Source organism: Leptonotus elevatus, chromosome 10 (genome assembly GCF_054856555.1).
Source record: "Leptonotus elevatus isolate MCC_2025b chromosome 10, RoL_Lele_1.0, whole genome shotgun sequence".
In the NCBI taxonomy this organism is placed as follows: Eukaryota; Metazoa; Chordata; class Actinopteri; order Syngnathiformes; family Syngnathidae; genus Leptonotus; species Leptonotus elevatus.
Window position 1 is genome coordinate 9,595,917 of NC_141248.1, and position 14,048 is coordinate 9,609,964.

A 14,048-nucleotide genomic window follows, 5' to 3' on the forward strand; every position below is an offset into this window, starting at 1 on the left:
AAAGTGACCCATTTCAAATTGTAACCCTCCATTTTCCACACATACAACTCTTCTCCATGTACCATTACATGAAGTCATATGGGGTCAATTTAGGGTTATTTGTTAACCTATAACGCGTTTTTGTTTTTTGCCCCAACATTGGAATATTCAGTTCTTACTCATGTTAAGTATTCATAATTTGCACCAGGTGGCACTTTAAGCACACACGTAAGAGTTTGAATCAACCTCACCACTGCATTTACTCAATTAGGCCACAAGATGGCGATGTAACACCCTATAAAAGTCATACAGTGCTCCTGTATTGTACGTAGATTGCTGGTCGGGCACACACAATTTCCCACGTACTTTCCCCCTTATTGTAATTGTGAAAGTAATCTCTTGTGTGAGAATCAGAAACATACTTTGAACCATACTGAGACATTTATTTATGCATGTATGTTTTTCATTGTAGACCGAAAGCAAATACAGCACATACACACCACCATGCACTAGAGGAATGTATTACAAAAGCATTGGTGAATTGAAGGTGACGTTAGCTTGATGCCTCGAACTGAGCAACGTTTATTTCCATAATCTGTACTAATGCTGGTTTCTACTTTAATTGTACCATAATACATTTTTTTGCATCTTGCTCAGGACTATAATGTTTCCAATTTTGAAAGATGTAATTTATTGTCACATCCTTTCCAGACAGTTCTGCACTTTTAAGGCATTGTGAACTCAGTAGTTCCGCATTTGCCTTGATCACCAGCACATATAAATTGGGCCTCTGGCTCTTGTGAGTACGACTCCAAATATAAGGCACCCATAAATGTGACATTCCAAGTGCGCTGCTGTCTTTTCATTTCAACATCATCTCTCATCCCTTCACAGCCTTGTGCATTAAAGCCTATATCAAGCATGACATAGTTTACAGGATAACACTCAGAAATATGAATATTTATAAATAGATAAGTAACATGAGTTTCTTTCAGAACAGTATGTCTATAGGCTCTCATCAGTAGTATGTCCATTACTGAAGCAAAGACATTATTTTGCCAACAGTTTACAGTTCAAGTGCTGTATTTACTAGATGCAGCTTGGTATATCTATTGTTTCCACACATACTAAATTATATTCTGCACGTCTTGGGACAGTATGTGGACACTGAAAAATGGTGGAAAAAGTCAAAAGCTATGGCGGGTCTGTTTGGACTATCAGTGACTGTGTGCTATAGCGTTTTATACGTTTCAGTATGCATGACAGTTCACAGTTTTCTCCCTTTAGAAGACAGACGATAAGAAAAAATGGTTGCTTATTGCAAATCTCACAAGCAGTATACTGCTGCGCTTACCAGGAACACAAGATTAATAGTGACAGCAAAAACAGCTAACATGGCTCAGACTCTATCTGTAGAATTCACGTGGATGATAGCAATGCATAGTACAGTATCAAAGGTAATCAGAGGTGGCAAATCCAGGTCCAGAAAGTAAAAACCCTGCCACGTTTTTTTTTTTTTGCTTTAGCACCAGGTGCTAGCTAGCGAGCTCCCTAGCTAGCTCGGGTACCTGCTAGGGAGCTCGCTAGCTAGCACAAGGGGCTAAAGCCAAACTGTGGCAGGGTTTTAACCTTTAGGACCTCGATTTTTGCCACATCTAAAGGTAATCCAAGATATGATATTTAACATGAGTTTGCAAAACTGGGGGCCATTAAATACAACTCCAAACTCCTTTGCTTTAGTTTTAGGATTTAAAAAACAACAACCTGAAAACCTGTGACTTTGAAGCTGATGGAAATTTGATTTTTTTTTTTTTTAATGCTTAAATGAATCAGTGCAATCCTTTCAAGAGTTATGCAAAGTTGTCGAACTATCCATCCATTTAACATAGCATTTATTCAATTCAGTGTCTTGTGAGAGTGATAAAGTTGGAACTACACTCTGGATTGGTCACAAATCAATCACAGGGAAACTGTGAATGGGGCATTGAGTTGAATCGGTTCCACGCCAGATGCATGAGTCTGCTATGTGAACCACACTACCACCGATTACCGTATCTGCCACAATATCTAGGACAGTGTTCCCAAACCTTTAGTGAGCCAAGGCACATATTTTACATTAGAAAAATATCATGGCACACAACCAAACAAATGTCCCAAACAGTATTTTACTTAAATAATGACACATGCAAAAATAACGACTGTACTTTCTTCCATTTAGTGGAGGAGCATTTAAGTATTCTGCCTGTCTGTGTATGTCACTGACATAGATAAATGAGCAAAAAGACATTGACATAGTGAAATTGGATAATTTCCTGCGGCACACCTGATGATCTCTCACGACCTACTTGCAGTATGTGCCACAGCACAATGGTTGGGGATCACTGTTCGAGGATATAGTATCAGTGTCATGTTCACAGGCCTTTGTGTTACCCTCAAGTTGCTAACGATTGTGAAAGAACTATACAATGGACATAAAAAGTCTACACACCCCTGTTCGGGTGTCTAGTTTTTGTGATGTTGTGAGATGTGAGGTAATCTAATGAAATAATGTCCTTGCTAAATTGAACTTTTTGGCCGTATTTCCAAATGGTTTGTCACTAAAAGAACACCAAACTTACAGTGAAGAATTGCGGTGCTCGATAATGTGGAAGGAAGTATGGAAAGTTCAAAACGGCAGTTGTAAGTGTGGAACAGCTGAGATGTATCAGAGGCAATTTGAATGGTGGCAGGTGTGTGCTGCTGACACACATTTAACATCCATTTGAATGTTATTTTTTTTTCTGAACACAGCCACATTTCAGTTATGAGGGTGTGCATACATGTGCAACTACATTATTTCACTTGTTAGTTTTTACTTCCCTTCTAAAAACGAATTATGTTATACAGGTATAGGTTAGTGTTAATTTTATCAGCTATTTTAAATTTAGTCTCAGTTTTAGTCCAATTTCAATCACGCTTGTTAATTTTTTATCATAGTTAGTCAACCTCATCCCATTTTTATTAAGTCAATTTTTAGTAGACTATAAATTTAGTCTTTATTTTACTCCAAGAAAATATAATTTTTGTTTAGTTTTAGTCAACAAAAACTGTCAACGTTTTAGTCCAGTTTTAGTCAGGACAATCATTATACCCTTGTATTTCTTTTAACAGCAGATTATGTTGAACATTTCAGATCTAAAACAATTACACGTAACATTTTCTCATCTTTTTGATGAAAAACAACTTCACACAATTACAATATATCAACAAGTGTCTACCATGGCTCCATGCTATGAGCTAGTAAGTTAGCAAGCATTAGTTAGCGGTCAGAATAACATTATTGTTGGAACATTATAGCCGTTGGATTAATGTTACGTTAAACCTAGAATTTACTTTTTTTTTTTTTTACATTCCACCTGGAATTCACCACCTGTCTGTCATGTGTTTGTGCATGTTGCATTCGCTAGCTGCAGATTTGAAAGGGGGCGTGTCAGTGTGTGTCACATGACGGTGTCACAGTGACACATTAGCATAGACAAGATTTTACAAAATCATGTAATTGTTGCATGTTTTTTGTTCATGAACTAAAATGTTCCTAGATTTTAGTACAGTTTTTATTATGTGGAGTACATCTTCGTCTCGTCTTTTTTAGTCGACGAAAATGCGTACTGATTTTGTCCCAGTTATTGTTTATTAATGAGGGTTTTAGTCCAGTCTAGTCTAGTTTTAGTCCGGTGACAAATGTGTGTTGACAAAATTATTTTTGTTTAGTTTCCGTTGATGAAATTAACACTAGTATAGGTCAGATTAATGGTTATAAAATTCTTGAAATAATTTGTTACATCCTCACAAAAACGTGGGATTTGAACAGGGGTATGTAGACTTTTTTTAAATTATATATATATATATATATATATATCCACTGTTAGATACTGCCCGACTGAATAAGAGATCATTTTCAATTTTACAACCAAAGACTGAAAATGCCCACAATCACAAGAATAACATTTATGCCGTGTTGAATCATGTAAACCATAGAAAGAATTTACTTTGCAAGTAGAATAAAAAAACTTTTCTGAAACATACGTGTATAATAAATTGGCTCTAAAAAAAAAATCCCACACCCAAAGCAGACCATTTAAAAGAAATAATTATTGGAAATGGCAAATAAACAGTGGTCTTCATATCTTGGTTGCAAAGCCCATTCCCATGTGAATGTCTCTTCTTCTGAGTCCACCAACATCCGAATGTCTCCACCCAAAGATCCCTGGAGATTTACCCACAAGTTGACGTGATGATGTCTTCAATGCTCAGTGGACAGATGAATTTTGTTTAACACAAGGACATTCATATATTTATATCATTTTTTTCCAAATCCCCTCTGCTGTTTTTGCATTTGAATCATGCAAGATATAATAATCTGATAATATACTGTACATATTTACTTATCTAGCATCACGGGGCAGAAGTTTGAGTCTCTATAGATAAAAATGTAAAAAGATTATAAGACAGCTGATAACTCACAGGTGACACCAGGATCGTGCCCCTTCTTTCTTCCGAAACATTTGATACATTTGATGCAAGTACTGCATGATAATGGTGCAAGGCATATGTTTGTAGTTAAGAGAAGGAAATGATTGAAAAATAAATGTAGCAGAGGCGTGTGCAGTGAAACATAAATACATTACCCTAAGCCTAAACAAGGAAACCCAAAATGATTGAGTCCTCCTCAAGCAGGTGTTCCTTCCCGACTAATTAGGGCTGCGTCAGGAACGGGAGTCCGGGTGAGGTCAGAGGCCGGGTCACAGCAGGTTTGTCTCAAAGGACAGGGGAGGTCGTCTACTGCTTCACAGTCCGTTCTAACCCAGAGGACGAGATGGTCCTTTGACCAGGTTGACGGCATGCCGCGCCAGGGGCGGATCCTCTCATGTCCTCCGTCTCAGGAGCCGCTTTGGCCAATCAGGATTGTAACTACACGACATTGCATTGACAAGATCAATCACTGGCTTTTCAACACGTATATATTTGCTTTTCCTTTTACCTTCTGCTGTAGCTCCTCAGTGGGAGACTCCGTTTCCCTTATGACCACGGCTTTAGTCACAAGCATGTCGGGGTGCTGCTGCTTGGCCTCCTGTATTGCCATCGCAAGGGCCTGAGCACAAGTCAGGGCAAAGTTTGAGTCGAGCAGTTGATTGGCCAGTTGACTATCAAGAGTGTTGCGCAGTTACTCTTCCTCACCTGATGTTGGTCAACATCATCATCTCCTGTGATGATAATCCGTTTCTCAATTCTGGTCTCTGAGTAACCTCCTTTGACCGTCTGCATGCGGCAGGCAGACACAAAGAGGTGATTGTTTGAAAACATGCTAAGGCAGTTGTTTGTAGGTGTTTGTGTAAAAAATAGGGATAAACCGATCATCGGCCTGGACAAAATTTAGCATTCTGACAAATATTGGCATCGGCCATTTTTACAAATCTGAAAGCCAATAATGCTGTTATGTTTCTGAGCGGCGAATTTTTGCAAACTTAGTGAATTTGGTGTTTTCTTTAGGGTTCGTAAAATGTTGCAAAGATGGTCACAAACTGATTTTCTTGTCACAAAGACATTTTGAACATGTTCTGACAAATTTTCAGTTTGTGAACATCTTTTGAAACATTTGACGATCTGTGACGAGTACCCAAAATGTGCTATGTTCGCAAGCACAGAGATTTTAGAGCTATTTAAAACTGGGTTAATTTCATGGAAATTTTGATGTATACAATATACATAAGAGATGCTGCTTTTTGCTTTTGTTAAAATAAAATAAAAAAATAAGTGAAAGTTTAACATTTCAGTTATGTTAAAATTTTGAAAAACTATTTACTAGTGATGGCAAAATGAAGCTTCATGAAGCATTTGCGATATTTTTTGACTCCTCTAGATGGTGGTCTTGGTTTAAAGATAAAGGCAAGTGCAATGAAAATGGATTACATTTGCATTGCATCTTTGAATCATGAGTGCCATCTAGGAGTCAAAAAATATCGCAAATGCTTCATGAAGCTTCATTTTGCCATCACTACTATTTACTATAGAAAAGTAATTACTTTTTGTTTGAATTTTAAAAACAAAGCTGTCTGTTTGCTGTATTTAAATTTTTTTAAAAAACATGTTAAAATTTTGAAAGTTGCTTTAACAAACATGCTTATTTTATTTTTTATTTTGATGCTAATCTTTTTTTTAATTTACTGCAAAAGAATATTGGCTCCAAATATCGGTCATCTGCCTCATTGCCTACTAATAATCGGTATCGGTCCTGAAACCCCCCCGATAATTACTAGGGATGTTTAAATCCACTTTTTTTCAGACCGATACCAGTACGCTGGGCTCTTCAGTACTCTTCACTGATACCGATACCAAGTACGGATACCACTAGCACTTTTGATACATAATACCCCCCCCCAAAAAAAACAAAACAAGGATGGCTCATTTGAAAAAAGACCTATGAATTCCAAAATTATTATTTTTCCCTTAAATTACATGAATTTAATGACATTGTTCTATTCTTCTAATTTCGAGCTCCTGATAGTAAAAGGGCCACAAAAGAGGGGCCAATAACGGTGTTGGTTGCCGCCTCAACTACCGATACCTTGAAATACGACCTGGTACGTAATGTAAAATTCTGTAAATAGCACGCATCCATAAATAACACCCCCCCCCCCCAAAATCACACATTAAAAGCTGTTTTTTCTCTCTCTGTATTTGTGTAAAATACAGATTCCAAACATATCAATAAAGTGTAAATGTTTTTAAATTAGGGTTAGAAACGTATACTTAAGCCTCACGGGATTTTACTGTATATTTTTTCAGTTTTGGTAATTTTTTGTACATGGTAGTCTACTTGATTTTTCTGGATTACCTTGGTAACTTGTGTTGTTGTTGCAGTGGTGACACTTTCTGCAGTGATGTTCAGTGGCGATACAATGGGCTCGTTACCTTTAGCGCAGGCTTTTACCTGTACAGCACATTTATAAGCGAAAAGGCATTTGAAAATGCACGACCACTCATCATTCTCAGAGTCAAAGTAAAGCTATAATAGTGCTGATCAATTACAGGACTCACACACAAATCACCCTTACATTCACCTTTAAATCTCAAATATTTCTCGACAAAAATATGTGTAATATGTGACCTCACTAGTCTAAACATGCCATTCTAATTAATATTACATTTGTGAAATATGAGTTCTGCGGCAAAATCCATACGCTTTTATGCATCTCAGGGGCGGCCATTTTGCCACTTGCTGTCGACTAAAGATGACATCGATGTTGCTCAGTGCACGGGCAACGACCAATCACAGCTCACCTGTTTTCTGAAGCTGAGGTGTGATTGATTGTTACCTGAGACCTGAGCAACATTGGTGTCACATTGAGTCAACAGCAAGTGACAAAATGGCCGCCTCTTTGAGATGGATAAAAACGGCTGGCTTTTGGTGCTCATATTCCACTAACACATCAACCAGAATACTATATTTAGACTAGTGGGGCTGCATAGAACATATTATTGTCCAAAAAATTGGGGTTGACCCTAAAAATACACACTCCATTAACTGATTATTTTCTTATCAAATGCTTACCGGTGATCCATTTTCTTTAAGGCTGACAGGAGTATCTCGGGTAAAGGAGAGTCTCTGTAGGAAGTATACAAGTCATCTTCAGACCTATTACTATTTTAATATGGACACATTTCTCAAATAATTCATAGTGGTGCATGTAATTAGTTTTCTTGGTCAAAGGTTGCTACGTGGGGAGGTTAAATTTGACTGGTCTCCTCCCACACAACTTTGACGTCTTGTCTCCCTCTGCTGGCACAACTATGCCAATACAAGACATGTGTGACATGGCCACGTATGACGTCAACCTGCATAAATACTCAAAACGCCAAATGAAATAGCTGAGCTCAGATGGGGCTTTACCTGTGGTGAGACGGTCGTGATGGTCGCTTGAACTTCTGACCCGTTTGTTTGAGACTCTGTCTTGGAGTTGGCCCTCTTTAGCCTCTGGGCTGTAGCCACAGCACTGGGCTCTCTTCTTGCCACTGGGGGCTGAGGAAAAACAAGACATTCTGATCAAACGACCAATCAAGTTGTGCTTCTAATTAGCCTCAGCTGTTTATTTGGTTATTTAATGCAGGCTTTTTTCTTGCAACCAAATGGAAATGTCGCAGGAAGGGAACCAAACGGATGACATAACAAAAATAACAATGGGTCAATAAATCAACAAAACGGAAAAATAAACAGAAAAAGAAGGGCGGCCGAGCGGGATGAATCCACGAGGTGATGCTGATGAAGATGGAACACAATCATCCGTCTACCTCATGATACATCTCCTCCTCGGGAAGTTTCTCCTCTATGGGAGATCTGTCCATTTGGCCCATTAGACGCGCAGAGTAGAACCTTGACGTTTCCTCAAAGTCCTCCCGTCCCACCTCGGGCTGCCGCTCCTTCTCTCCTGAATACGCCATCCCTTTAGAGACGTCCTCCATGCAGGAGTGGAGGTCTGTTATGACAGTGAAGTCCACCTCCGCCTCAAGGCTGGATGTGGAGCTGACGGTCATACTGGAGCACTTGCGCTCAATGCCTAGATGGGCCTCCCTCATTGAGGCCACAGTGTCCTGCTCCTGCTCCTCTTCTGGGACTACAATCGTCTGCGGCCTCCTGTCACTGAGCTCCTTCTGGAGGGGTACAGATACACAGTCGCCACTCTGAGGTTACTGTACGTACTGTAGCTACAGACTGGTGGTGGTGATGGAATGTGATGGGCTTGAACGCATGCTTGGCTTCACACGGATCAGACTCTGGGATGGTGAATGTGGTTGGAAGGAAGCCCCGAAATGTTCACAAATTAATGTTTCAAAATTCTGCTTAATTGGAGAAACCATATCCGCCACTGTAAATACCAGATGCTGTAGGAAGTCAATCTTGTATGTGAGAATTTTAAAATCAGGTCCTAATTATGATGTGCATTCATAAACAAATACTAAAACGCATTTACAAAAAATGAAGCTTCATGAAGCACTTGCAATATTTGTTTTATTCCTCTAGATAAGTGGTGTCCAAACTATGGCCTGCCATACATATTTTGGCACATTAATGGTTCTTTAAGTGCGGTCATTTTACTACAGATTGTTCATGTGGTTCAGAGTGATTAACTTGAGGAGGCCGGTTTTCCAACTTCCGGGTTTTCACCCATCAGCTTTTGTTTCCGTTTTCGGTTTGCGACGCATGGGCCGCGTCCCAGTACTTGTGCTTCCGCCTTTGCGCGTTCCCGTCGACGGGTGCGAGGCTGCGAGTGTGTAGTGTCTCAGTGTCCGAAGCATTTCAGATAGCCGAGACGCCCTCCCGCCGATGATCGGGAGCGCGCGGTTGGGGGGCGCAGGGGTGGGGGTGTGAGTGTTGGAACGCAACCAGCAGTGGCGCTGATGTGTAAAACCCAGAAGTCCTTGGCATCTACCCCATTGGGGCACACAGGGATCACCACAAAACATAAACAAAGAAATCCTGAACTATTTGCCTCATGACCTTTAACAGTAGCAGTTTAAAAAAAAAATTACATTATATCAACAATGTAATGTATAACTGCTTCATTGATTTTACCATGTTTAATAAATAGGTTTAAAAAAAAAATTGGATTACATTTCCACTACATCTTTAAACCAACAGTGCCATCTAGAGGAGTAAAAAATTATAGCAAGTGCTTCATGAAACTTAATGTGTCCATTACTAATGACAAGCATTAAAATGTGTATTTTTTAAATACATGTTGTACACTTCCAACAGTACAATCTCTTTTTTGAATCCACACATCCATCTGAATCGAGACAGTGAGAAGGAATGCATTTAAGAAATTTTAGCCTTAGAAAAGGAGCTGCAGTTTCTTGGTATCGTGTAAGTGAAGAGGTCGAGGTGAGAGGTGCAACACGTGAAAATGAGTTTGAATACAAATGAATAACCTTGGCATCAATAAACGGCTCATCATAAGCAAAGGGAGCAGAGACGGGCTCCTGCAGGTGGAAGCAGAAGAAAAAGCACATTAGGACAAGCTGAAGTGCAATCCTGCCCCTAAAAACACACATTCGATCATTCAGTGACTGGACCTTAAATAAGAAAGTTTTCTAGGGAATAAACAAAATGCAAAAAATTGGGCTTGGGTAAAAAAAAATTAAAAAAATGAGATTTTCATAGTTATGACAGCAAGAAGCTTGAAAAAGTAAAGAAAACATAATTTAGTTTAACTTCAAATGAATCATATATCTGTGGGTGATGAGAAAATGAAGCTGTATGAAGCACTTGCTATATTTTTTGACTCATCTAAATGGTACACTTGGCTTAACCCATTAAGCGCCTGGCAAAACATGCCTCTAAAACCTATGGGTGACTTTTGAATCACTCCCGAAAACCTGAAGTTTTCCTGGAAATTCAACAATATAACAGATTGATATCCCAGCTCCTGAAGCAGATAGTTACATAATTCCCAAAACATTTGAGAGCTTACACCTGTGGCGTTCACACAAACCTAAGTTTATTATTATAAACCTTCAATATATATTTTTCAAAAATCAACAAACTAATGTCACCTCTGCGGGTGTATAACTCAAAAAATATTTACCTTCAACACTGGAGAGCAGTTGTAATAACCTCGGGGGTTCGGGGTAATTATTGGTCGTCCATTCCGTTACAAAGCCGTCTAAATGTTCGACATCCTCATTGTCTACAAACATATTTCTTAACAGTCCCGGCTTTAATGGTAGAAGTGCGGTCGCGGTCACGCGTTCCCGGCCTTAATGGGTTAAAGATAAAGGCTAGTGCAATGGAAATTGATTACATTTCCATTGCATTTTTAAACCAGGAGGAATCAAAAAATATAACGTGCTTCATCACTACCTCTGACAAGTTGAAAAAAATAAATACAATAAGAAATTAATGGGACAGAAGAAAAGTGGAAATGATCCAATATCAAGATAAACCCTTTTCAGGAATTGATTTACAGGTGGTAGCAAAAGACATTTCCATCTCATCTTTTTGTGTTGATTTATAGCTAACTCAGCACGTTTGCAGTGCCTTGGTCACTAAGCTAGCAAGTGGGGGTATCTCCTCCAGGGTCTTTTTTGATTGCGTCGCCCAGGACAATATCAAGAGAGGGGTCGGGGGGGGGGGGGGGGGGGGGGATACAGGAGCCAGGTCAGAAGATCATTTGAAGTGGAGGGGGCCATAGGAGACGACCAACCCAGAAGCAGGGCCAAGGAGGAACATTGGGAGTGAATAACGCACACATAATGTGTACAATGTGCATTCAACATCCTACAGCATGAATTATTTTTGGGTGAGTCAGTGATGGTGTGAGGAGGCATAGGCTTGGAGGGCCATACAGATCTCTATACGGGAGCCAAACGATAACGGACCAAAGATAAGTACCAGGACAGAATTCTCAGACCCAATAGCATCAAAATGCTATTTGTCCCAGTGAACCACGATGCAGGTCCTGGGCCATGGATCACTTCATGCGCATGCTGAAATCTGTCAGCAGTTGATGAATAAATTGATGTTATCGACTCCCCTGCCTGTGCTCCACACCCTCATTGTGTGTCAATGCACCACTGGGTGTCCAGGGTTGACTAATCCCAAATCCAAGAATTATGCAAAGACATTGTGAGAGTGCATGCATGCTCCTGAACCACGTTATGGGTTGTTATCAGTTGGATCAGTCTGTATCTCCATTTTCTACTTTGATTTTCTGTATGACTCTGTATATAGTCTTGAACTGGGGAATGACTTGGATTTACATTGTGTGTGTGTCCAAACTATGGCCCGGGGCCATTTGTGTTCCACTTTCCATTTTCTAGTGGCCTCAGCCACTAGGATACAGTGCTGTGGGCCACCCCAAAAATCATGAAAAATCACAAACTGTTTGCCAATCACCTGTGACAGGTGTTAAAAAAAAAAACACGACAGTAGCTGTAATACAATCGCTTGACTGATTGTGTTTAATAGCCAGGAAAATTTCAAAGTGGCCCTTGCATCAAGGTGTCAAACCAGATCGGACACACCACATCATTTTATGAGACCCACAAAGGCAAATGATGCGCGTCAACTTCATGTTTCTTGCGAAAAATGCTAATTGTCTTTCCACAACAATAAGGAGATGCATCGTCTTACTCAAACTACAAAAAAATTCATCCTCATGTACTTGTTGGAAATAAAAAAAGGATGGACAAGGAAGGCAAGCAAAATACGTAAAGAGCACAGCACGAGAAAAGGATTCCAAAATCCATCCATCCATTTTCTTAACTGCTTAGTCCTCACAAGGGTGAAAAAAAATCTGTTAAACAGCAAAATGACTGAGTGATTAGGTCAACATAACAAGCAAACTACTTTTTATTTTCCTGACCCTAACTTGGTTCATGTTTGCCCATGAGGTTGTTTGCACACAGAGGGAGCCAATGCAACACACGCTTAATTCTATATATGATCAAAGTTGGACTCAGATGAAAAAGGTGGGAAATGATGAAAGGTGTCAGGTCTATTCACTTCGCTATCTTTTCATTACAATGCCAAATGTGTTCACGCTCCTAATGATACCGCCAGTGGAATGAAAGCGCCAAATGGGAATGGCGCTGTGTGTGCGTGTCTGACGGCTCACTGCCTGCTGGGCTTTCAGCAACAGAGGAATCTGTATGCTATCATCTTTTTTATCCCGGTAAGGTTACAGTGAATAACAGATGAATACTTTTCTGGAGAATCAAACATTTTTTGTTTTTTGTAATTCTGTTGATCTCTTTTAATGTAGATGTTCAATGAAGCAAAATACTGCTTTCAGATGTAATTTAGGAAGATTGTTCTTGGTAAATGGCATCTTTGTTTCACCTCTTGAGATACATTTATTTTTTTAATTTGTGGGACCATACACAAATATCATGCAACATGCAAAATAATAATGTTGCGTGCCAACTTAGCAATGCAGTGCAAATTAGAAAAAATTATCAGAGCAATAAAACATGAGCTTTAATTTTCTGCTTCAGTGGAACCTCTAACGATGAACAGCTGTACGCTTGAACAATGGAGGCACATTCCTGCCAGTAAAAAAAAATATATAATAGATGTTTGTGTTATTTATTGATTTACTCATGTGTTTATTTATTCTTTACTGTGTGAAGCCTATTTCCACCAGTGGGAAGGGAGATTTTTTTTTTTTAAGCTGTCAGAAGCCCTTTCCACCAGTGGTGAGAAAAAGTGTTTTTATTTATTTATTTTATTTGATGTGAGAAGCCCATTTCCCCCTGGCACAAACTGGTTGTTTAGGAAAAAAGTAAAAAATAAAATAAAATAAAATAAAAGGTCTTACGTGGAGCACCAAAGCTACAGTTACGTAATTTTCAAACGTATAGAAATAATGTGAACAAATGCTAAAAAAAAATTGTGGCATTATGGGAAAAAATGCTAAGTTTTTAGCATTTAGCCTAGGTTTGAGCATTTGCAAGTACGTTTGAACGTATTTGTGAGTCAAAAATGTTTTTATTTCACATTGGCAGTTCCACGCTTCCATAGAAAAGGTCTTCCCAAAAAAATAGAAACATATATCTACTGGCGGACTTCTTTTTTTTTCCACTGGCGGAAATGGGTTTATTTATTTATTTATTTATTTATTATGAACACACTGAAATTTGACGGATTAACGTTTAAAAATTCATAAAAAATCCTTGGTTGAATCGTCATCATGCAAAAGGTCATGTCAGATCTCAGCCTATCTGGCAAGACTTTGGCTTTATGAGCATCAACGGAATCAACTACACAAGTATGACAAGCTATTCCGTTTGTTGTCTTTTTTTGAGATGCAACAACAGCCTGCTAGAAGCAGAAAAGGCACTTGTTGTGAGGTTCCACTGTAGTTGTTAGTTTCGCTGAGTTGAGGACCGAAAAACACCCTTCTAATGATTTCCGACTACATTCTCCATAATTCACAGGTGAGCACAACAGTTTTGCCAGGCAGGGTGCAGTGAATGATTATAGCATGATACTTATAAGTGGGAAATGCAGCACTAGTATTGAATGTGCCATC

At 39.1% G+C, this 14,048-nt stretch overlaps 1 protein-coding gene across 10 annotated transcripts in view; it reads right to left on the reverse strand.

Annotated features, from left to right (window-relative positions):
* Positions 1-408: 408 nt before the first annotated feature.
* LOC147166960 (band 4.1-like protein 1) overlaps positions 409-14,048 on the reverse strand; it is a 74,935-nt gene continuing 61,295 nt past the window's right edge. For 9 of the 10 annotated variants that reach the window (XM_086086307.1, XM_086086304.1, XM_086086306.1 and 6 more), the window contains 8 exons: positions 9,946-9,996; positions 8,308-8,667; positions 7,910-8,038; positions 7,571-7,624; positions 6,854-6,949; positions 5,197-5,277; positions 5,000-5,110; positions 409-4,929 (listed from right to left, as the gene is read on the reverse strand). In XM_086086307.1, coding sequence (XP_085942433.1) covers positions 4,918-4,929; positions 5,000-5,110; positions 5,197-5,277; positions 6,854-6,949; positions 7,571-7,624; positions 7,910-8,038; positions 8,308-8,667; positions 9,946-9,996 — 894 coding nt within the window. In that variant the 3' untranslated portion in view covers positions 409-4,917. The remainder of the gene's footprint in view (positions 4,930-4,999; positions 5,111-5,196; positions 5,278-6,853; positions 6,950-7,570; positions 7,625-7,909; positions 8,039-8,307; positions 8,668-9,945; positions 9,997-14,048) is intronic. The other variant, XM_086086309.1, reaches the window with a different exon arrangement.